Raw genomic sequence first — 24,326 nt, forward strand, 5'->3', positions numbered from 1 at the left:
TTCCCCCCCTTTCACAGCTACCCATACAACAGTGCTGTTTTACAAGCCGCGACGCACTCGAACTTCACCGGAACAAAGAGGGGCAAACGAGAAAACACAATGCAAGCAGGGCTAGTCTTAACCTGGCTGCATGAGTGGTGTTAACAAAATGTCTACAAAACTTTCTCAGCACCAAAATTCCATGAATAAGTGAGGAGGTGCCTTTTACATAACGATGCCTTCCGTGCTTCCACAGCTTAATTCTATGTTCGTAATAATTAACTTCCCCACCCAGCAGTGCCCGCTGCAGCGCTCAGTTTTCCTGTTGCATGGATTCTTTCTGCCCCTAATCCTGAACGTGGATTGAATTGCACTGAAGGCAGCTAAAATTCCTGCATCTTTGGGATGGAGTGTTTGTTGCCCTGCTCTGGGTTTAGGCCCCAGGCACTTACGTGTTGTACAAAAATAATCCGTGTTTTCCCTAACTAAAGGGTTTGGGGAAGAGTTTAAACTCTCTACAGTCTCTCCTCCATTGCTTCAGTCCCTGTCGAGTACAGAAACCAGAGGAGCCAAGGGGCACCGCTGGGGCAGGAAGCCCACAGCCTGCCCGGGCGGGCAGCAGACAGGGCTAGGTCCGGTCCCTGCCACCGCGGAGTGCCGGGGAAGGCAGGTCCCTCCCAGGGCAGGCACGGACAGGGCTCTCACAGCAAACCCAGCACCGCCGGCCGCTGCTGCGGCTCACAGGGTAGGAGAGCCTTGCTCAACCCTCCTTCCGCAGCCAGGTCAGGAGAGAGATACCCTCCTCTTCAGGGACCACAGCTGTATCACGGCAGGAAAATCACGCTGGATCCGAGGGCAGAAGACTTCTCCGCAGTGCTGTGCGAGTGGCTTACAGGGGCTCCTGGAGCATCCAAGGAGGAGGGGAGAGCCACGGGCATCCACTGTTGGATCCAGTCTGTAACCTCAAAGGACCGTGCGTGCTTCTCGGTGTCACAGGACACTCTGCAGTATAAATATAATCCGCGGGGGCAAGGGAGGAGAGCAAGACTCTCAAACTGGCATCCTCACGGGCAGAGGTGGCTCCCGACACCTTCAGGGAAGCTCTGGCTGCAGCTGACTCAGAGGCACGAATTATTCAGTCCCTTCTAAAAGACTGTGACACCCCAGTGCAAGCGCAGAGCAAAGAGGCTCTACGCGATTCCCCCACTGAATCATGACTACGGATAGATTCACCTTACAGGCAGCCTGAACGAAGGCTGCGTGGCACTGAGCTGACCAGGCGACCTGCAGGCCCGGCTGAGAGCGTCTGAGGCCCCCAGTAAATGAAAAGTCCACCGGGCTTCTCCTTCGAATTACGGCATTCCGCAATCAGCACTGAGCTGACCAGGCGACCTGCAGGCCTGGCTGAGAGCGTCTGAGGCCCCCAATAAATGAAAAGTCCACCAGGCTTCTCCTTCGAATTACGGCATTCCGCAATGGCAGGACACCGGAATCCTGTTAGACTAACGCTGACGCTGAAGGTGTGGAGTTTCCTGGGATAAAGAACATGGTGGGTTCTCTGCGGTCCTCTTTAAACCCGTGAACACTCTTCTGTGCCAACTTCTGCGGTTACAGCAGGTGACACTGGCAGACGAGGTCCTCTCCAGGCAGAGCAAGTACCGAACTCTGCTTAGAATGTTTAGAGCAATCAGTTTGTCTCCTGACTCCCTTCTGCAATGACAGCAATAGAGTCTGATCTCCTGAAGAAATGTCTGATTAATGACTGGGACAGACCCCAGGAAGCTCTGACTCCCCGACAAGGCATGTTTCCGAACATGGGATAAACACGCGGGGTACGTCACACCAGCTCCACGCAGGTCAGACACCGGCCAGCGGCTTTAACTCCTCGTTTTTCCCTTTAAATTGTTCTCATTAGGTTTGGGATCATCTCAGAAAGTTTCTTTTATCACTTGTGTAACCTACAAAGCTGCTACCATTAATAGATGGTTTGTCATGTTTTAAGAGTTTTCCACTGCACTCTCTGACCATGAGGTAACACTATTAAAATAAGTTTGATTTATCCAAGCTACCAGAAACAAATTATGATTTTAAAGCTACAAACCATTACATAGCCTTGAAAATATGAGGATTTCCCAAAAGCTGCCTGACCATTTGAAATATTTGCTTTATCATCTAAAACGTTTGATAGGAAGGTAGATTTCAGTCAACATAAAAAACAAAAGAAGAGGATGTGGCAAGCAGCAGCAAACCAGCCACCCAGCCCAGGCCACCTCTTTCACTACGCATGGATTACACCTCCAAACCCGACAGCAGTTTCTGACACATTCAGTGGCCCCTGAAGCACGGAAAGGGCACCCACACACGAAGGGTTAAGCACGTCACCATGCTGCTCGCCACCTGCCATTTACAGCCACATACCTTAATGCCTTTAGTGTCTTCTTCATCGAACGACCCAATATCGAAAGCATCTGCTGCATTCACTTCTCCCCGGGGAGGGATCAGTGGTGGAGGATACTAGAAATTAAAAGCAGCGTAATTAAAGACAAACTAATGGCCGTTATTTAAATCCTTTTGACAGATGTGTACGGCCTTTTTCCGCACACATCTGTGCAAACGAACGTCCCCTGTAATTACACTTCAGTGCCCAGCTTTCTCTTTCTCCACTCCTCTAATAAACGCCCCTCCAAAACTCTGGGGGCAGCGAGGCAGAAGAAACCACGCAGTCCTCTGACCCTGAAAAAGCAGTAACTCCGTGCTCCTGACGAGGAAGACTTGTAGTAATGAACACCAGCAGCTTCCCCCAGCGCCCCTCCGCGTATTCGTGCACGTGAGTACACGTGCTGGGGACTGGAATCCGAAGTCTCCTGCCCATTCCCCGTTCGGACATATTTTCCTTTCACTGCTTTACCAGGTAAGCTGAAGGTCACGGTCTCAACCCTTTACCTTTTGTAAATAGACTTGCTGCCAGTCAATGCCTTTGAAGAAAGGATGTTCTTTTACTTCTTGTGCGCTGCAAAAGAAAAGTAACTGGAGTCAACAAAATAAAGGGGCTTCTCAGCTGTATTTGGGAAACACGCAGCCTTCAAAGGTCACACTTCTATACTTGAAAACTTCTGTGCTTGGGGGTTTGGGGCTGGGGTTGGTGTGTGATGTGCTCCCATCATTACACATACAGTCTAGCTAGGCGAATGTCTGGGTCCAGAAATACGACTTCATGCCAAAACAGATTAGGCAAAACCACAAACACAACACAGGGATGAAAAGAATGAACCACCCAATGTAAGCACGACCGCAGAGAACTCGGGGGAAGACTTTAGTGCCAGAAATTGTCCAAAGCAAAGGAAGCTGAAATGCAATTCCATGCAACAGCACTTTTTAACGTTCTCTTTCCAAAATCAAAATCATCACAACAGGAAGCAGATTTTTACTTGAAATGAATTCATTCATTTGCAGAGAAGCGGAAATTTCTAAAGGCAGCGGTCCAAGGAGAAGACACCACCTACCTTCTTCCCTGGCACCCAAGTCTCTTGCTAACGTCCCGCTGCAGGAGCCCTTCCAAGAGGGACTTCAACTCCGGAGAGAATGACTCTGGTAGCTCCACGTTCTGTGAAAGAGGGAAGTACAAAAAGAGACCCTGAATCACAGAGGCACTGTGGCCTGCTTTCCCCACGCAGGAGAGCAGCTTTTCTTTGATAGCGTTTGCAAACCACTCTTCCCCGGGTAAACAGAGCGAGCTCTCTCAGAAAGCAGGCTCCAGAGTTCAGTTTTCAGAGGAAATGGGAGTTTCCTACACAAGAGGGAGGTGACCGCGACTGTCCCTGGATCCTTACCACGGTGAGCGTCATCCGGTCGATCTCGTGCTTGTCTTTGGTTTTGTGCTGTCTGAAGGGACTGTGACTGCAGAAATAAGAGAAGGCACTAATAAATGTAAAGCCACAACATCGCAGGTTATTGCAGCCATGGCAACCCCCGGAAAGAACGCAGCATCTCTTAGTCCCGTGCTTCCACCTCACCAACCCTGCCCTGCAGGACAATCAAACACGTAGTAAAACATCCAGCATTTACAATGAAAAATGAGACTTTACACACTGCAGTACTGTGGCCACTAGCGACCTCTGTAACAGCAGTGTTTGATCTCCTGCAGCAGAAACAGTTTAAGGTGAGATTTCTTAGCTGGATGTAGGAGATATTCCCTGTTTCTTAGTTTCCTTCAAAACCCTGAGGTAAAAGTATTTTTCAAAACTAAAATGGTATCGATACGTGACGGAAGGGAAGATGGAGGGAACGGTGCAGCAAGGAGTTTCACCCTAACAGCAGGTCTTAAGCATAAAATTCAGCCCATAATTTAACAGGGTAGTGAATAACATCCTATCATTGAAAATACCAAAAACTGGCAAGACATGAGGCAAGTGCCTATCAGCAGAAGTCAAAAGAGTGATAGAGCATCTGCCTTCCAGACTGCCCCACACCTGCACCAGCTGATGGCAGCAGGGCTCGCTTGGCTTGGCTTTGGAAGAAACAAAGACACCTTTTCTAGCCTCCCATGCTGATGTGGTCTAAGCTGCAGAGGTGGCAGTAAGAGATCACTTCAGATAACGAGGAATACGTTACAGATCAGCATTTCAGGGGACAGACCATGACTGACGACCCAGCACACGGGGCACGAGAGCTCACTCACCCCCGCAGCAGTTTGAAGAGCATGCAGCCTAAGGAGAACCAGTCCGCGCTGCTGTCGTACGCTGTGCCTTTCTGCAGCACCTCGGGAGCCATGTACCCATGGGTACCTCTGAGAGCAGAAAGGGACAAACCTCGGTTACAACCCAAACTGTCATTGAGAAACGTCAATGACGACTAAAAACACCTGTCCCTCTGGCCATCGCTGGGCGCCGCTAGCCAGCAGTCGCCAGGTACCACCTTCACCCTTGGTGTAACTGGAGCGTAGCAACTTCTTCAAGGAGCTACTGAATGGCAAATCTGTTAAGGTATGACAGGATGAAGCTTTCGTTTTTACATAAATTCTGACACTAAATCGGGGCAAATGAGGACCTAAGGAAAAAATGTGCCAGATAAGAAGTGGAATCCACACAGAACCCAAGAAATCCAGATCCCGTTATGTCCTGATGCCAAGAGGCAGAAAGGAACACCATCTGCCTCCAGTTCTACCGAGATCCAGGAAGAGAAAGACACAATAAATCCTGCCTCTTAGTCAAGTTTTGGAATATTTAATTATCTATTTAGGACAATTAAAACAATCTGGTGCTTCAACCCAGTCAGTTTCTTATCTTCTCTGAACAGTGAATCATCTCGAACTACTGTGTCATCTTCCAGCCATGCCTACACATCAGCTGCTACAACTGTGCAGGAAACAGAGAGGAGACTGAAAAAGCGGATCAGAGAATCCGGCTCAGCTGGGTTCTAACGCAAGCCTGCGCCACTCCAGTGTCACTTCTTCCTCAGGCAAAGCTCAATCATAACAACACTTATTTAGCGGTAACCGTACGCGCAGCACAGCTCCCGAACGTTGTACTTACACACTAGCATGTGGCTTCTTCTTGGAAAAATCACAAGCCAGCCCAAGGTCTGATATCCTCACGTGCCCATGTTCATCCAGCAAGATATTTGCAGGCTGGAAATCAGACACGGAGGGTTACTGCCTGCTGGTTTTCTCTGAGCACAGGAACACATCCTTCAACATCAATCAATACTCTCTGGAATTTGCTAATTGCCTTTTCTTTTTTTCTAATGTCAGTCTAAACCCCACATTCTACCAGAGCACTACCATCGACTCCACTGAAAAAACAGGCGAGATCTGAAACAGAGCACACGAAAGGATGAATGTGCTTGGCCTCAAGTCCACGTTGCTCTTGGCAAGGTCTGTGTGTGGCTCCTACACCCCTTAGCGACACTGTGCTCTCTGTGCAGGCTTTTATCCACCTTTGCTGTCCCTTGGCTCAGGGACACCTATCTCAGAGCAGTCCTCAACTCTCCCATCGTCAGTGAAACACCCTCAAGCAACTGTCTTCCTCAGCAACACAGTGAACTCTCTAAATTAACAGCACCAATATGGTAAACGAGGTGAGTAACACTGCACAGGATTTATTCTGGCCCCAAGGAAACATCCCCCAGGCCAGTTAAACCAGCTAATAGCACAGATTAGAACTATTTTGAAAAATTAGTAGAAGAATCAGCCCAAGATAAGCAAATAATCTGTCTTCTTCCCAATAAAAGGTAAGATAATTCACGTGAAGTATCAGGATGTCTGGATTATCTGCTGCTGTCTAACAGCGCCCAGGTGAAGGCAGTCCCGGCGGTAACCATTACCTTCAGGTCTCTGTACACCACAAAGCGGTTGTGCATGTGTTCTAACCCCAGGATGATTTCAGTAGCATAAAACCTCATTTCTTTTTCAGAAAACACTCCGTGCTGGGAGAGGTGGTAGTGCAAATCTCCTCCTACAAAGAGAAGAATCGAGATGCAGTTAAAAGAACAGCAAACCCCTGCCTCACAGGCAGCGCAGCACGACCCTGGGGGGAAGAGCAGAGCATCTGTAGGTTCTTCTCTCACAGAGACCCAGACCCACATTCTGCAAGTACACCTGGTGACAAAATCCCTGAGAAATAAATAAATGCGATCAATCTGAACTCTGTTTTAAAAACACACCGACTTCACATACATTTGCATTCAGTGACTAATCCAGCCATTGCATCTGAGTGTCCACAGCAAGAGGAACGCAGCCACATCCACAGGGTTCCGGAGGCTGGGAAACACCAGCACACAGAACAGCCCACGTTGGGAGGGACCTCAGAAGGTCACCTGGGCCACAGTGTTCCAGCAGTTGTGCTGGGGATGCTTTCACAATGTCACCATGAGCTAATCCCATATCAAATTTGGAAGGATCCTGAAGAACTGTTTCTGATCAAGCTACAGATTCAAAACAACCAACCAGTTACTTGAATTTGAGCTACAGCTGCAATTTTAATGACCATCATCTCTTGCGAAACACCGAAGCCGGTCTCTGCTACAGTTTTTGAGCTCTGTTTCTCGGTTTATTTCCAGCTGTGCATCACGGCACGTGCAGACGTGCCCAACACCTGTACGTGCCAATGGCAGGGCCACTGTCAGAGGTCAAGTCCAGGTCGCACAAGTGCTGAGCAGCCCCAGCAAACAAGGGCACTGCAGGATCTCTTCTCTCACCTCTGCCAGTTCCTCTCTGTTCTCACAAGGCCATCCCAAGGCTTCTATGAATTACTTCTTTCCTATTAGGAAAGAAACTGCCCCATTTTCTTTGCAGAGCTCTTTATAGTAACCCTTTTAGTTTTGTTCTGAAAGCTGTATCCCTGATCCCCTCATACACTTCCCCACGTGATGATCATTTCCTCGAGCTTCCAGCCTAGTAAGCCCTTTGACATCTTCAAGTAAGTATGTTAATGCTCTAAGGTAACAGACACTTTCCAGCCTGCCCTATACACTCCCTGTTTTAGATGACTCTACCCCTCCTTCTCGCAGACCAATGCTTCACACCCCAGATTATTCTTCCCTCATTCTCCTTACGATGCCAGCAAGTCCTCTTGCCAAATTTTCTGCACTGTTACCATCATCTGCATGCGTCTCCCTTACCGTTCATCAGGTCCAGAATGAAGCAGAGTTTGTCGGGGGTGTGGAAGGCGTAGGTCATACACACTATAAAGGGACAGTCCTAGAAGGAAAGGAGCAAAGAGTTCATCCTAGGCAACCAGCAAAGTACTACTTAGAGAAGCTAAAACACATATGACACTTGGCCAATATTCATAATAATTTGTGTACTGATCTACATACTCTGACATTTCACTTACAGTTTAGGTTCCTCGATTTTGCTGTCTCATTTCAACACAAAAATAAAAGGTGCTATGAGGAGCCAAAGGCTTCAGAAATGCGGGAGCATCACTGTCTTCTAGACACTGGCCACTAGAGTAGCTGGAAATGCTCCGAAGATATTTACCTGAGTTTGCACTAGACTTACGAAAGATACTTCAAGGCTAACGAGCTTTAGGCCAGCTCGGAACAACATCAAGCTGTTCCCATGGAGTGTAAAGGATACGCCCCACTTCCCAGGGTTGCGTGGTTCAGCTGTCGAACGCTGACCGAGAATCTGAGTCGCACCACGGACAACATCCCAAAGGACGGAAGTTTTATCCTCACCCATACACGAAATGCAGCTGCACCCTCTGCCCACACAGAGCTGGATGAAGGGGACAGCGGGCTGCTCTGCTGTCCTCCAGCTCTCCAGCAGCATTGGCAACAGATGGTTAAAAGGAACACAGACACACCAGGAGGGAAGTCACCACTCTGCTGCGTATCGTGGCAAGGGGGAAGCACAGACGATGCAGACCCAGAAATCAAGGTGGTGGGCATGGATTTAAGAAGGTCACTGCAGCACAGCCAAGCACAGGGGTGGGTTACAGGCAGGACATTCCCACTTCTTGATGCTCTTGAATTCACAGCCATAAAAAAGTACAGCTGGAAGAACACCTCTTTCGTGCTCATGTTTAGTGTGCTGGTGCCTCTAACGCAGATGCACTGAAAGATGCCATGGAGCAAAGCCAGCCTTTACTAGACACAAGTGGCTGTGACCTCGTGGACACCTTCTCCATATGCAACCAGGGCTGTTGGTTCTGTGCTGTGCTGTTGGCACAGACTGGACCGCACCGTAACACCGGCAGACCACAGTCTGACCTGGGCTGGCAGGACCACGAGCTGAACTGCTGAGAGCCAGGATGCCCCGCAGGAAGCGCTGAGGTGACCTAAGGGGTCTCCAGTGAAAACAGGGAATGGCTGTGCTGTGCTGTTGGCACAGACTGGACCGCACCGTAACACCGGCAGACCACAGTCTGACCTGGGCTGGCAGGACCACGAGCTGAACTGCTGAGAGCCAGGATGCCCCGCAGGAAGCGCTGAGGTGACCTAAGGTGACTTAAACAATGTGTTAACTACTGTGGTGCTGATAGTGAAAGCTCTGGGAATCTCTAACAGGAACTCATTCTCCTTTGAACTCCTTTGAACTCCTTCCAAATTTAGAAGCAGCAGAACAGGGTGGCCTTGGGCAGAGCAGAGGATGCCAGTGTTGCCTTGGCGAGCAGGAAAGGGAGGGATCGGTGACACCATCCTCACCAGCTGGAATGGTTCACGTCGCTTCATGCTTTCACAAAACCACATTAGGTTGAAATATAAATCTTTATACACCTGACTGTCACCCCAGTGACTCCCACACCACGTGGGCCGATGCTGCTGCAACACTCAAACCTGTTTGAAACACCCTGCAGAGACAGGCGTGGAAATGGCAAACTGCTCCATTGGAAACCAGGAGACTCCAGGACAGGCAACAGGGACCTACAAGAAGGGGCTACCTCCCGTTGTGACCCAGGTACTGCTAGCAACTGCAGACCTCCACAGCCACCTCTCAACTGCAGGACAAAAGCTGAAGCGGAATTATCACCTTCATTTTCTCAATCCATTGGGTAAGTCAGCAGTGTCCCCGAGCCGGCTTCCTAACACCTCAGAGCAACCAAATCACCCGGAAGCATTTAGTGTTGGCATTAATCACCACAAACAGAAAAAGAAAAGGGTGTTTTTCAAAATGCCCAGATCGTCATGGATCTCACTTTTTCAAAGAAAAGAAACCTGCAAGTGTAGCTGTGATGCATCGTTCACCTGGTGTCAGCCTTCCTATCTCCATCACTTCCCTCTCGCTGGTTAAGAGAGGGAAGAAACTGTAGCACTGTGATATTTTTCTGACACAAAAAACACTGCAAAGGAGTATTTTCCAGCATAAAAAAAAAAAAAGTAGGATTTTTATTTAAAATGGAACATGAAGCAGTGAAGCAAATTTCCCAAGAGAGTAATATTGTGCTGCTTCTGCTCCCCAAAAAATAAGCGACAGTATGAGAGTCAAGTGTGAATTCAGACTAGTGTGGAAACAGTTCCTTATAACCAACAATCCTGAATTAACTCCAAAAAACTGCAGAAGACAAATTTCTGGTAAAGAATCATGTAGAAGGGGAAAAAAAAGAGAATAACTATAAAAAAGGTAGGGATGACGCGTTGTAAAGACTCGACCACACGAATGGTTACTGCAGGAGACCTTGGAATCTGACTCTTTCCTGTAACTTGAGCACGGAAATGACAGCAAAAAGGTAAAAAATGGGCTGGTGGCGTCAAGGAGCTGTGGCTGAGGAGCAGCTCTGTCCTGACAGACCTCGCTTTGCGCAAGTCAGTGCTCCAAACTCTGAGCTGTCACAGATGGGGGACAGCCAAGTGACAATCAAGACTGGGTGAGAGATTCCAGGTTATGAGCACAACTGAGACTCCTGCACATCCCAGTACCCACGACAATAAAGTCCTTGTTCTTCTCAAGAAAAAATACTGAATTATTGATCTCCGGTGTTTTATTATTCAGCCTGTCCGTGCTGGTGGACCCAATATCAATCATCCCTCGAGAGAACCTTCAACCCGGGATTTAGCTGAGTTATCTCAGAAAGAGCTGAGTAAATCTGCTCAGTTTTTCAGAATGAGAGCACCAGCAGCTGGGGCAGAGCGGAGGCACAGTCCTGCCAGCGCCCTGCTCTTGTGGCAGACCGACAGAGCGGCCACCTCCGACCCGACCACCGGGAAGAGGTGTACTGAACATCCCCTTCCTCCCACAGACAGGCTCTGGGCAGGCTGGCTTTACACTCCACCAGCCCCGAGGCTCTGGGTGTTGAACGTCAGGCAAATCTTGGCTATTACAGAAAATATTTTTTTTTCTTTTAACAGAAGACAAACACTTTCCCTCCTGTGCCATCTTTGCAGGATTTCCGAACGCAGTTCCCAGACCAAACCCCGCTATGGGACAGGGCCTTGCAGAATGCGAAGCACAAACCCCAGCAACCATCCGTCCGTGTGACACCAACAGCCAGCGACAAAGGCCACAAAGTGGAGGAGACCCCGGGTACTGCAGAGCCCTGTTTTGCCAATCCGGCTGCTTCCCGTGCTCTGCAGAGGCATGTCACACTGAGCTGCGCCGAGGCGAAACGTCACCGTGAAGAGCTGTTCACAACGCGGCCACAGGCTGTCGAAGCTGGGGGCTTCCTATTCCTGCAGCAGACGCGGATTCCGAGATGTGAGGTGGGCTAACGAAACCCAGACATAGGTGTGATCTGCCCAGCTGCTGAGGTGGGTTTTGCAGAGACATCTGGATTGCCCGTTAAATGACTGATTGGATCCGAGCAGCACCTTAATTTCTGTCACTGGAGAGGGCACACCGACCCCTGACATTCCGGATGGAATTCATCACCTTCGACCACAGCTTTGAAGCTGTGCCAGTCTGCAGACTCAAAGGCTCAGCGTCTCTCGCGCCAGCGGGTGCATCTCTCCCGGATGGGCAGCGCTTGGAACAAAACCTCTCTCAGATTTCTAAGAATCTGAAGAAGTTGCACTCTAACGGGCTGACAATCCTTAACGAACAATCCCAAACGGTTTGTCTCCTTTTTCTGTTGCTAAATGACTTGCTGACCACTGTCATACAACATAGGCCACACTCGCTCACCAGCCTTGGGAGCAACTCTCTTTTTGAATCCCTAGCCATGAAAATTCACGTTCGGTCCTGCAGCAACAGAAGCACTAACAGAAGCTGATAGGACAAATGTTACTAACTTCCTTAGACTGCTTGTCTAGTCTCCACGACAGAATTTCACCCCACTGGCTCTGGAGACTCCCGACACTCCTGGACAAGTCACAACCCACCAATCTTTGGTGAGAACAGCTGACTTGATTAAAAAGTCTCACCAATGAGTCCCAATTGTCAATACCACAGACAAAGGAATGCTTTCCAGTCCTCTGCCTATCTTTACGTCCAAGCTCAATGTGAACGCAGCCCTGTGTTAGATGAAACTCCCTGGTTTCTCATTCCGGCGTGTGCTGCCCCTCTCCAGGGGTGGGCTGAGGCAGGGAGGAGCTTCCAGGGAAAGGCACAAGAAGAAACTCCTCACTCTTCCTTTGGAGCTTGGCAATGAGGAAACAGTTCAACTTCACGACGACAACTCGCTCCGTGGCGTCCCGGGTTTCTGGTTTGGGATGTGCCTTACCACAGTATTTCTAACAGCAGAGGAGAAGGATCTGGTGGGCAGTGAAAAGCTCCAGAGCTAATCTTCTCAGGACAGCACTGCCATTAGTGTTCCCATTCTGCCAGTCTGTGCAGGAGAGCTCTTTGCTGAAGGGGACTGGGTGCCTGATTCACGGTGTTTTCACTTGACAATACCTGCACCGCTCAGCAATTACCATTCTGGATCATATCTCCATTTGTAAGGCCAAGTTTGCAGCAGACAAGGGCTGCCACAGCTCAGCAGCTCCTGTGACGTCCCAGACTGTGCGGGCAGACGACAGCCCGCCCAGACTGATGGGTTCAGTGTGGCGCCAGCCAAGGCCTGCCACAGCTCAGCAGCTCCTGTGACGTCCCAGACTGTGCGGGCAGACGACAGCCCGCCCAGACTGATGGGTTCCCGGAGCAGGAGACAGCAAGGACGCCACGCACGCACTGAAGGACAGAGCGGTGCTAAATGCAGTGAGGTTTTTTAACAAGAAATCACCCGGGTAACGCAGAACCCCAGGATCTCCCCGCACTCTGCAAGACCCCGACCCCATCTCAGCACGCAGCAGGGGTTTGCTCCCTGAAGCAGCCACCCCTTACACGCAGGGACACGCTGTTCGCACACCCACGGTACAAACCTCGAACAAAACCACGCACAAATCCTGCTCGTGCTTTAACCGTGCTGGAAAAAGGGACGTGTTTACACCGCACTGCAAACGGAATGTTTAATTCATACACCACGCAGCCATGGGGAAAATTAACCTTTTTATCAGCATCACACGTAACCATGGTGACAGGAGCCCAGTTTCATTGCACGGGGCCGGTGTACTTGGAGGGCTCCAGCATTTCTGCACCTGCTCCGAGCTGCTGGAGCACAGTGGGCTGCGGCCACCACCAAAAGGCTCTGCTGCAGGGAACCACGCATGGGCTTTTTGTGCGCTGCAGTGATACTTCTAACCTTAAAAAGGCTCGTCCGCTGGATGGGCAGGCTCACTCAACGGGTGCTCAGTGAAAGCACAGCAAAACCAGCACAGGAAAACTGGATGAGCAAACGTCAGAGTCATGGGAAAGGGAGATGAACAGGGTACAAGTATTTCTCTGAAATAGCACCTGATACTTTACAGAAGTACCTCGGAGCTACAGCAGAACAGGAAATTTCTTTACAATGCAGACAACATTTTGGAAAAGCTTCAAATACAAACGCTTGAAAAAGGAGAATTTAGAAAAAATCAGAAGGAGCAGGAGATGAGGGGAGATAAGGAATTACCTACGAATGGGAACCTCCTGAGCCCCTTGAGCCACGATGCTCATTCCTGTGTGCACCCCAAGCTTGGCCATTCTCATTTCAGACCCACTGCTAGAACCAGGGGGACATTCTAGGGGGGTTAACTTTTGCATGTCACACGACCGAATGGATGAAATATGTACCACATGTAACAGCTTCTATATTATATGCAAAAAATAAAAAATAAAAGAAAAACAAACCAGTGATACTTACTCCTGTACTGACAAGAGACAGCATAATTCTTTCATTTAAGGCTAATGTTTCTCCTTGCTTCATCTTGATTCTCTTCTTATCTAAACATTTCATTGCATACCTGAAAATATTAACCATTCAGAAAAAGCACCAGAAACAACTTCCTCCGACACTCGGCATTATCCACCAGCAGTTATGCCATGTGCATAACTGTTACCGTATCCTGTGATAAGCTCTTGAAAGACTTAAGCCTGGCACTAAAAACATCATTACAGGCCAAACAAGAAACCCCCAAATCTCACAGAATTAAAGCATTTTCAACAGAAGCCTCCTAACGGAGGAATGTGCTTTAGCGGGTAATCCTGTGTCCAAACAACTGCAGTGATGTAGGAATTACATATCATACATTCATTCTTTCATACCTACGAGCAAGGATTTGCAGTAGGAATTAAACAGCAGAGACTCTATTACTGGTTCCATTTCATTCTAACAGTTTCAGCTCTACCAGGAGGGTAACATCGTGAACACACGCTGAGTTTTGTCGCTATATATATGTATTTTTTTTTAAGTTTTCCTTCTACTCAAAAAAAAAAAAAGGTCAGATATACACAAGACAGCTTTTTTCATCTTCTACCATCTGTATTACACAAACTAATAAAACCCTGCTCAAAAAAGAACGTTACCCTGACAACCACCAGAGAGGAGTAGGGTATACTGGAGTCTGGGTTCTCTCCCAAGGGGTGAGGTGAGCCTGCTGCCAGAGAGCGGCTGAGGAGGACACGTATGCTCCTCCACAGAACATCTCTAGACGTGGATTTTTAGGCCACTGGTTTTAAAATACGCTGTATCGCTGTGTCTCCCTGAGCACCACGTTGCTGCTGGTTGACTGCCTATGCTGGGACAGCTCTGCAGGGAGACAGCACCTCGCCTCACCTTCCCTCCCTGGAACAGCCACGTCAGCCGCTGCTATGAGTGCTGGCAGGGGGGAAGAGGGAGCATCAACACCCCGGAATTTGAAGTTTCCCAAACAAGGAATGTGCTCCCAGCACGTGCTCTTGCCGAGGAGCCTGTACATGACAGCTATCAATAACATTTCACACGCTGCCCTTCACTTATGAGTTAACATCACTGCTCGCCGTGAGCCACGGGGGCCGTCCAAGGCTGATCGAATCAAGTCTCTGGTTGTCGCCTGGTGCTGCGAGCTCAGACAGCAGCACGGCTGGCCCTCCCCTGGGCTCTGCTCCTCAAGGATGGGGTGGGGAAGAAGCCTCGGGTGTGTCTGTGGGTTAGTGAAACACCGATGGCAGTTACCTTGGAGGGCTGGCTTCCCAAGCTCCTTGCAGGCAGTAAGTGCAGCAGAGGCAGCCGTCTAGAGTGGACGGGATCTGGATTAGGGACGGGTAAACAGGTTTGGATTAAGAAAGGACTAAACCAAACCTCTACCCAGAAACTGAACCTCACCTAAAGCTTTGCTTCAAATTTGGAAAAGGCTGGTTTTCCCACACCTCGCTTCCCTGTCCTCTGGTTACAGCCGATAAAAATGGGCCTTTGCTTCACTTGTTAGTCCCAAGGCTCATCCACCTCCTGCCAGAGCGAAACTCGGACACAAAAACTACTGGAAACGTGGGAACTGCCTCTGCAGGGCGGACACCTACTTAGTGTGGCTCAAGCTAAATAAAATATTTATTTTTGTGCATGGACAAAAAAGGACCAAGCCAGAATAAGACACTACTGTTAGTAATAGCGTTAACACAAACACCTGGCGCCGCTGCGAACACGCTGAGCGTGACAGCGACATTAAGATGTCCTCCCCTTGTTAAGAGCTCAGAGGTTGGTTATTGTGGTGCTTGCCAAGCACACACGATTGCCGGTGCAGCCAGCCGTAACCACAGAGACCTGGTGCTTCCAACATGCTGTGCTTACTCAGCAGAAAAATGTTCAAGGACTGAGATTGTTAGGAGAAAAGGAAGGTGAAAGGGGCAGGGTGGGCTGTAAATCAATCAATCAATAGATAGATATTGAGAACAGCTTGTTAGATCAACACCTGGATGTTCAAAACAGAACAAAATGGGACAATTGTGCCCAGAAACTGGAGAAGTGTATGAACGGTAAGACCAGAACAAAGAAAAACCACAGGGCTGATCTTGGAGTTCCCACCAAGAGCTGTGTTCTCCCCAAGTTCAGCCCTGGAATGTTAGCTCTTCCGGATGTAAGCAAGGATCACTGCTCTGACCAGTGAAACGTGCTCACGGGGGCAGATCCGTATGCAATCCCTCTGGTCTGGAATGCCGTATTCCGGCCCTGCGGTGCGCAGCACTGAGCTCGCACCCCCACGGCACCCTGCGGCGGCAGCAGCTACGTCATGCTGCAGGAAGGGAACCCTCAGCAGGGGAGAGGTAAAGCCTCACACCAGCACCACGAGAGCACCGTTCCGCACCGCCGGGCTCGACCTGGGAGATGGGTTCAGCATGCACTTCGTTTTAACCTAATGGACATGGCTGTTTGAACGCAGGGTGGGCTGAAGAGCTCTGCCAGGCTGAACCCCACTGCCCGGCACCCACAGGGGTCAAAGCTCACAGACGATCCAGGACTCGGAACCTCTGGGGTAAAATGAAATTGCAGAGAACTGTACAGGAACACAATGCTGCTTTCCAGTGATGGGCAAGAGCTGTCTGGGAGGATTTCCTTACTAGTTCAGAGTTCAAAATTACCTCTAAAATAAAGTGTGAGTATACTCACATTTTTCCAGTGTCTGCTTTCCTGCAGCCGTACACTTCACCGAACCCCCCTCTTCCTATTATTCTATGTACACTAAAATCATTCATGGTCAGCTGTAAATGCAAGAAACAAAGCAAAACCAGACTTCACTTTTCAGCACTAAAACCTTACTGCAAAAACACCTAAATAGTCTATTAATGTGTTAAGAGACAGAGCATTCATCATTTGGGAAAAGCAGCCCCTTGCTGTTTATCTTTCAAGGCACCCACAAGCACTACAGCACAAATGGGATGAACGAGGCTGCTGCCGCCAAAAGCTGACGGTGCCGCTCGTAACGCAGCCCGCGCCGAGAAGGGCCATTTTTACAGCCAAAGCTGTACCCGAGCAGTGCGGGGGGAAAAGCAGTGGCCAAGGTGAGGGAAGTGGGGACAACATCCGCAGCGGGCAGAAGAAAGGAGACCGGCGGGGTGCAGGGCTGTCACGGAGCAGCAGCTCTGGCAGTTCGGTTTCCTTCAGCTATTCTAAAAATCCCAAAGCTCTGAGCTGGACACAGGGCCCTCCAGGAAGGACGGCACAGGGGATGGCACGGCTCGGAACAGCAGAGCAGCTCAGTGACAGCCACCGCACTCCTTCACAAGGCCTTTGCAGCAGCACTACTCCAAATGGAACATTTCCTCTGCTCTATCAGCCTTTGACAAGATAAATATACGTGTAAGTACTTACATGAATATTTAGTTCTACGTTTTTCCATTGACAAAATCTAGTAAACTTGTCACTGTAGGAAAGAAGTTCAGAAGTTGTCTGAGACTGCTGAATAAAGGATCAGAGAAACGTCAAGACTCTGTTAGTCAAACCCACGTCTACGCTAGGGCGGGCTGGGATGTTCAGAAGGTGATGACCTCCCGCCCAGACAACGCGGTCTTACTCCCACCAGAGAGAACCACCATCGGGCAGCGCCCACTCCGTGTTTTACAGCCTGGTAAGAGAGAGATCAGGAGCCCTTATCCCTGTGCATCAGCACCTCCTCACATCTCTCTCCCAGAAGGTTTTTAGTTTTTGAAAACAACAAAGTTTGGGACTAACATACATTTAAATTACACAAAGATAACTGTAAGAAAACAGAGGCAGCTCGGATCATGTTAATGAACCTCCGTATACTCCAAGGAACGTTTTAAACTCAAATAGGAAAAACATCAATAATACCACAAACTGTTGCAAAAAAAATAGTTTCTCATTTCTACATAAATAATTGAGTATTTATTTTCCAAGTGAGAAGTGAATAGTTCTATGGAGACGTTCCTACAACCCTTTCAGCCATGTTTTACATGGAGTAGGTGGCTGTTGTCACCAAGAGCCAGGCTGGTCAGACCCTGCCCGTGGAGTGACTCCGTGAAGGCTCAGGGGGCTGCTCTGCCCTCTGCCAGCTCTGGGCCGCCTGCTCTTGACAGACCTTGTCTGCTCAGTTCCAAGGGGTCCAGGTACAACGGGAACAACCAGCTCCTTTGCTCACCCACAAGAGATGGTTCCTCGTGAGAGCATCCCACAGGAACATCGGTCTCAGCCAAACTGCAGCCTTGTACTGCTGCCACACAGGGCCGCAGAAAAATCCACCACCTTCAGTCTTTCCCCCCGGACACCCCAACAGTTAACAGTTGTGTGTTAATCAGCACACACAAAGCAGAAGCTTGCTGATAACACACACTGTTAATTAAATGAATTTTACTCAACATTTTTAGCCTTATTTTAGAGCAACACTGACTTCCCGTGATCCCAGGTACAAAGTTTGGATAAACAGGTCATGTTCTTACCTTTCCATAAATTTCTGAAATATTTTTCCTCGAAGACTATCACAAATCTCTTCTATATATGGCTAAAAAGGGTTAAAGAAACACAATTAATATCTGAGCACACAGTGATCTGATTGTGCAACGCCCGTTACACAGGACTCACGCTGGCCCTGAGGAGCCTCAGCACTTCCTGCCCTCCCTCCGAAGGAGCCTCAGGGAAGCGTTTAAGCTTCCTTGAGCTTTTGGAATCGGAGCAGGTGCCTGAAGTCAAGATTTACATCAAATTTACGTCAAAGAACTTGAAGCTCACAGGGATGAGGTTCCCTGTGTGCAAAACCAGGCTGATTTAATGCACCTAGTGATAAATGTTTGTATTTACCTGGGTTTCTGCTCTTGTGTCATGTATACTGGAGCTGTGACAATACAAGAAATATTTACTTTAAAGAAATTAGAAGGGAAGTAACATCACAGAAGATGTGTGATTTCGCAATGAGCCAGAACACCATGGGTTTTTATATTTAAATGGAGGATGTGAAATCCCACACTGTCTTTCAACAATTCAGAATTTTACAAAGTTTTAGAAAAGCCCCACAATTTTACTGGTGCAGAAACTCCTGTGTGGACAGGGAACATCTGATTGGGTTTGTCTTGGAGAGGCAGAACAACACGTACAATGAACTCCATCATTAACCAGGAATTAATGTAGGTTAAAATTGAAGGAGAAGGGAAAATGTTTTCAGAAATTTCATGTTATTGGAACATCAAGGCAATGCCTCCACCAGGCAGTTCGGTTCCTCTTGGCAGGACTGTGTATCCTCCTGATGTAAAGTGATTCACTTGGAATCATTTCACGGCTTAAAAGTACAGGAATTTAAAAGCCATTCTGCTCATACACCACAGCAGAGTTTGCTTTCAAAAATGTGCTCCAAAATATTTTCGGCAAGAGGAGTGATTCGTAATTGTGATTTGACTGAGAACAGCATCCTGACATCACCGCTACAGTGCGGAACACGTCCCACTACCACATACTCTGTCTCCTCAAACAGCACATTGAGAGCAACCACGCGTCACCACAGCGAGGAAATGGGGCACGTTCAGGGGTTCAGCTCACCTGGAAAAGGCTGGCTGGCACTTGTTTCTTGGCTAAGTGTTTCTGTACATGATCTACAGCTTGTTTGGAGAAAGGCTTTACAAAAAGAAAAGGAAAGATGTCAGACAGCGGGACACGTCAGGAGATCCAGTCAAGGTCTCCAGCACTGCTGTTCTTTTAACCACCCCAAACACCCCCAAGACAGACACAGTACAGCTCCCTCGGTGCTGAGCGATGCACTGAAACAATTATTCTGCAGCGGGAAGGCAGAAGAGAGGAAGATGAGGAGGAGAGGGGTGAAGTTAAAAGGAGTCGATGCTGCTGCTTTAACAAATTCATGGAACATCCCCCACGCAGGGAGGCTCCAGGGACAGAATTAGACATGGATGTTCTAACACTGCAGAGCAAACAATGCGTAACAGGAGACGGCTTAAATCCTTCATCCAAAGCACCACACCTCAATGGGAACAGCCCCCCAAAAATCTTCCTTCCAATAAGGGCAAATTAAAGTGTTCAATACGGATCAACAGGGCAGAGTGTCCGCTGGAGGAAGCGTGTGTTTGCAGTGACTGCAAACGGTCACCACGCAGCCCCACGCCTTTGACGCTGCAGAGCACTGTCTCCAGCACGGCCTGAGGGGCTGCTTTACAACCAAAAATAATGTCATTAACGTATTTTAAAATCGAGGTTTAGTCCAGAGGAATATGAAGCAGATAAATCTCCAAATATTTCTGTTGTGTACCCCCGAGTTTAATAACCACCAGCACACACCACCCATCTCTACACCTCGTCACTGCACACACCAGTCCCGACAGCTGACTTCAGCCAAACCCTGTCCTGCAGACTCCAAATGGAAATCCACAGCACTGCTAGCAACAGCTCCTCCAGCGACACAGGAACTGCTCCCTCCACAACACAGCCCTTATTTTGACCTATCACTGCTGCCACGCTGCTGGAGCTGGCAGAGAGCAGCGGGCAGCGGGGCGATACACACGTGCGAGCAGGACAGCAGCTCCTTCATGATGTACGTATCGTAGATCTGCCGGCTGCGGGTCAGGCGCTCCTCCTCGGAGTCCAGCTTCTCGTATTCTTTTATCTGCAACACAAGCGAGAAGGATCCAGTAGATGAGTACATTCCTAAGGATTTTTTATTCATTTGGTAAAAGCAAGACATTGGCTGAAGCTTTAAACTTTAGTATTTTCTCACTTAAAGAAAAAGCACCTGCAGTACCAGTTCCAGTTCCAGCTGACCTTAGATTCACCTCCTGCCTTTGCATTTTTATACAAGGAAACTGATTTCCTTAAAATTGTGACAGAGCTTTACTTTCTAAAATTGGGACGGGACTGAGCTGAAGTAGCACAGTTCCCCCACGCGCCGCTTGCCAGAGCAGGGCCCTGTGGAGGGGAAGTCGACGCTGACTGCCCAAGAGGACCAGACTGGGCAAGGGGAGCGCGGTGAGCACACAGCCAGCGACGTTCCTCAGGGTTCTCCTCCCCACTGCTCAGCTCACAGGCGGAGAGCACTGACCTCGATCCTTCAGCACCGAGAGCACTGACCTCTCCTCAGATGATTCTACTCGATGCCCTGGACCACCCTCAGCACACCAACACAAGCCCTTTGCCCAGCTCCCAGGGCCACCAGAAGAGCTGTGACATTACCTAGCCCGCGGCTGCCAGTACGGCCCGAGTCTCCTGCTCCAGGCGACGACAGCACATTGCTTACAGACGTCCAAGCAAGAACATAAAGCATGTTTCAAAACACGCATGCAGTTCGGCTCCATGGTGAACTGGAATCCTAAAGGCGGTTAGAAAGGCAGGTTCCTGAATAGATCAGGTTTCCTCAGGCGTGGTATGGAGGTCAGGGTGTTCCAGGTGAAGCAGCAGCAATCCCATACGGTTATTTTACAGAACAAAACTGAAAACAGTTCCAGGAAGAAAACCCTCACCAAGACAAAGAGTCCTCTGGAGTCTGTTTAGGGGAAGAGCTCTCCCAGGACTGACAGAATGTAAAAAACATATAAGATCCTTAGGGGAAAGACTCGGCTCTGACTTGCTGGGAGCACCAGCCTGGGAGACCCCTGGGTCCAAACGAACCACGTGAGCAGCAGACTCACTCTGGAGCCCTGCGCCGGCTCAAGAAAGCCAAGGCCGAGTAAGCGCCAGCTGGTTTCCCTCGGTGTCTGTCTGAGGAGGAACTGGCCATGTCAGAGCTGTCCCTGCGTCCAGGAGACAGAAAAACCCGCACAAAGGAGGGACCAGAGCACCTCCCTCTGCAGCAGGAGGACACGCTGCCTGGGCTCCGGGGCTGACACCAAGCACATCGCTGAGGACCTCTAAAAGTAAAGAGGATTAAAAGTGTGTTTTGCCTCCATGTCACAATATACTTGTCCCCGCCTCGGTTCAGAGGCTGCTCCTCTTTCAGGATGGGCTGTACCGCACAGCTCCTGAACTGGTCTCCGAGTGACAGACCCAGACTGGTTGATCTCAGGAGGTGGAGCACCGTAATCAAACCCCAGTATTTTTATAGCTACCGTCCTTCTGTTTGCTGACTCTGATAAGGGAACAGTTCCACAGTCCACGATGTGCCATCTGTGACTGCTTCCCCTTTGGTACCAATTTATAATTAAAATAATTCAAAACATGTTTGCCAAAGTAACATTTTTTAATTAATGCAATGCCACAAAATCATCAGAAATTCAGGAGAAAGCCGGTACCAATCACATCACGTTACTCAAATGCAACCTCCCACCCTTCAGTATTTACGTTATTAAACCATCTAAGAGCACCCAAAGCAGAGGGGTCTCTGGAGCAGACCCTAGCCACGCTGCCGCCTGCTCAGCATCTCCTACCTGCCCTTACAGGGGGCTTTTTAACCAAAGCCCCGGTGTTTGGTGAAGGTTTGGGGGAAAGGGCAGCAGGTGACCAAGCTCCCCATCAGTGACACATTCCACAGACTCGTGGAATCGTTTGGGTTGAAAAAGCCCCTTCAGCTCGAGTCCCCCCCGTTCCCCAGCACTGCCAGGTCCCCACTGACCCCTGTCCCTCAGCAGCACCTCCACACGGCTGGGAAACCCCTCCAGGGATGGGGACGCCACCACTGCCCTGGGCAGCCGGGGCCAGGCTGGGACAACCCCAACGGGACAGAAATGGCTCCTCCGGGACCACCTCCCAACGGGACAGAAATGGCTCCTCAGGGACAACCTCAACCTCCCCTGGGACAATTGGAGGCCGGTTCCTCTCGTCCTGTCACTTGTTCCTGTGGAGAACAGACCAACCCCCCCTCGCTGCACCCTCCTGTCAGGGAGTTGTCAGAGCCAGAAGGTCTCCCCGGAGCCTCCTTTGCTCCAGGCTCAACCCCCCCAGGTCCCTCAGCCGCTCCTTAGCACATTGTGCTCCAGACCCTGACCCAGCTCTGCTGCCCTGCTCTGGACACGCTCCAGCCCCTCAATGTCCTCCTGGGAGTGAGGGGCCCAAACTGAACGCAAGACTCGAGGTGCAGCCTCACCAGTGCCCCCAGCACAGGGGGACCAGCACAGGACCGCACACTGTGTGCTCCTGCTGGCCACACCAGTGCTGGTACAAGCCAGGATGCTGCCGGCCTTCTTGGCCATCCAGGGCAGCTCAGCCAGGAGAACATCCCCCTGACCATGCTGCCCAACACCACTCATCGCATGGGTGACAAGATGCAACACCTCCACCGTGGCCACACTGCACACGCCAACACATCCGTAAGGGGATTTTACACATTTGTAACTGGACCACCACTGCACCATGGCAAAAACTGCCGCGCTCAGCAGCGCCGGGACTGTCAGCAGCTATAAGCCTCTCTGCCGGCAGCAGCTCCTGCAGCATCGCTCCTGACCCGGACATAACAGATGGTGTCATCATGGATTTCAGCGCTTCCCAAGAAAACTTCGGCTCACCTTAAGCAAAGCGTCTGACAAAGTATCTCTGCAGAAGCTGCCATCAGAACACATCAGTTTTCAACCACCCAGGAGTTCTTTTCCTTTTTTTTTTTTTCCTTTTTTTATTGAAACCGATCTGGATGAATCACTTCCCCAGTAAAATGCCTGATCGTGACTTAAGCTGCAGTAACGTGAAATCCCTGGAGTACGGAGCCCTTATTTTTAATGTAGCAATGTACTCAAATTATTCTACATGTAATAAATGCAGTAAGTAAATCAAATACATCAAAAAAAGGAAAAGCTTCTGGATCCGGTATGTCACGGTATAAAACGCAGTGAACCTCCTTTAAATAGGTGTAACAGGAGGTTTCAAAAAGTACGTGACGAAGCATTTAAATTCTTTAGGCAACACTTCGCTAATAACCTAAAAATACAATTTCAAATTGTTTCAGAGATAAAGAGGCAGCTAAAAATACCTCTGTTACCCCAAGCCCTTCTGATCACTTACAACAGTGATCTCTTCACTGTATAAAAAGGGAAAATTCTTCTTTACCAACGGGAAGTCGCTGACTGGAGTGGGGGAATTGCATATTGCAAAGGATTTCTCTCCGAACCGATCACTGCTCGGCCAGGTCGGTGCCGTCACCCGCTAGCAGGAAACATTTTAAATCGTCAGCTTAAAAATAACCCAGACAAAAGGTTACCTCAGGCAGCAGTTCTGGGTAATGCTGAGCAACACGGGGGCCTTTGACAGGCACATGTGCGTGTTCCTACGGAAACCAGCACCCATGAGGGGACGAACCTCCGCTTTAGATTTCCCAGATATAACACGGAGTGAACGGAGCACAAGCCTCATCATGCCTCCTGCGCGGCCGCTCCTCGCCACAGCGCTGAAGGAGGGCTGGGAAGGACCTGCCGCTCCCCCGCACTCTCCTGGATGATTAATGCTGCCTGCATGCCGGCCTCGGGCACGAGGGCTGTTGGTTTCTCAGTTGATTATCTGATGACAGTGGAGTACAACTGACTTCATTGATCTAGGGCCACCTCCCGAGGATCCTCTGACCCATCTGCCGTGCTCGGCTGGGCTTTCCTGCCTCCAGACCCCACCGGAGCCGGCACTAGCCTCGGCTGTCCCTACGTCCCTCACGCTATGCCACGGACATCTGCACTCTGTTGTCTCTTCTCCAGGAGAAAGGGTGGTGGAGAAAGGCTCGAGGCACTTGAGAAAGGAAAGGAGGCGCATCTCCTTTCCTACACGACGTCAGCTACA

At 49.6% G+C, this 24,326-nt stretch overlaps 1 protein-coding gene across 1 annotated transcript in view; it reads right to left on the bottom strand.

Annotated features, from left to right (window-relative positions):
- LOC104501584 (beta-adrenergic receptor kinase 2) overlaps positions 1 to 24,326 on the bottom strand; it is a gene marked incomplete at its 5' end in the record, with an annotated part of 28,882 nt that overhangs the window by 3,220 nt on the left and 1,336 nt on the right. The window contains 14 exons of the mRNA XM_010145419.1: positions 2,398 to 2,493; positions 2,923 to 2,989; positions 3,483 to 3,583; positions 3,810 to 3,876; positions 4,658 to 4,765; positions 5,511 to 5,605; positions 6,301 to 6,431; positions 7,597 to 7,675; positions 13,578 to 13,677; positions 16,296 to 16,387; positions 16,998 to 17,049; positions 18,083 to 18,144; positions 19,173 to 19,247; positions 20,146 to 20,247. Of these exons, the coding sequence (XP_010143721.1) occupies positions 2,398 to 2,493; positions 2,923 to 2,989; positions 3,483 to 3,583; positions 3,810 to 3,876; positions 4,658 to 4,765; positions 5,511 to 5,605; positions 6,301 to 6,431; positions 7,597 to 7,675; positions 13,578 to 13,677; positions 16,296 to 16,387; positions 16,998 to 17,049; positions 18,083 to 18,144; positions 19,173 to 19,247; positions 20,146 to 20,247 (1,227 nt within the window). The remainder of the gene's footprint in view (positions 1 to 2,397; positions 2,494 to 2,922; positions 2,990 to 3,482; positions 3,584 to 3,809; positions 3,877 to 4,657; positions 4,766 to 5,510; positions 5,606 to 6,300; positions 6,432 to 7,596; positions 7,676 to 13,577; positions 13,678 to 16,295; positions 16,388 to 16,997; positions 17,050 to 18,082; positions 18,145 to 19,172; positions 19,248 to 20,145; positions 20,248 to 24,326) is intronic.

Source organism: Buceros rhinoceros, unplaced genomic scaffold (genome assembly GCF_000710305.1).
Source record: "Buceros rhinoceros silvestris isolate BGI_N320 unplaced genomic scaffold, ASM71030v1 scaffold13241, whole genome shotgun sequence".
Lineage (NCBI taxonomy): Eukaryota > Metazoa > Chordata > Aves > Bucerotiformes > Bucerotidae > Buceros > Buceros rhinoceros.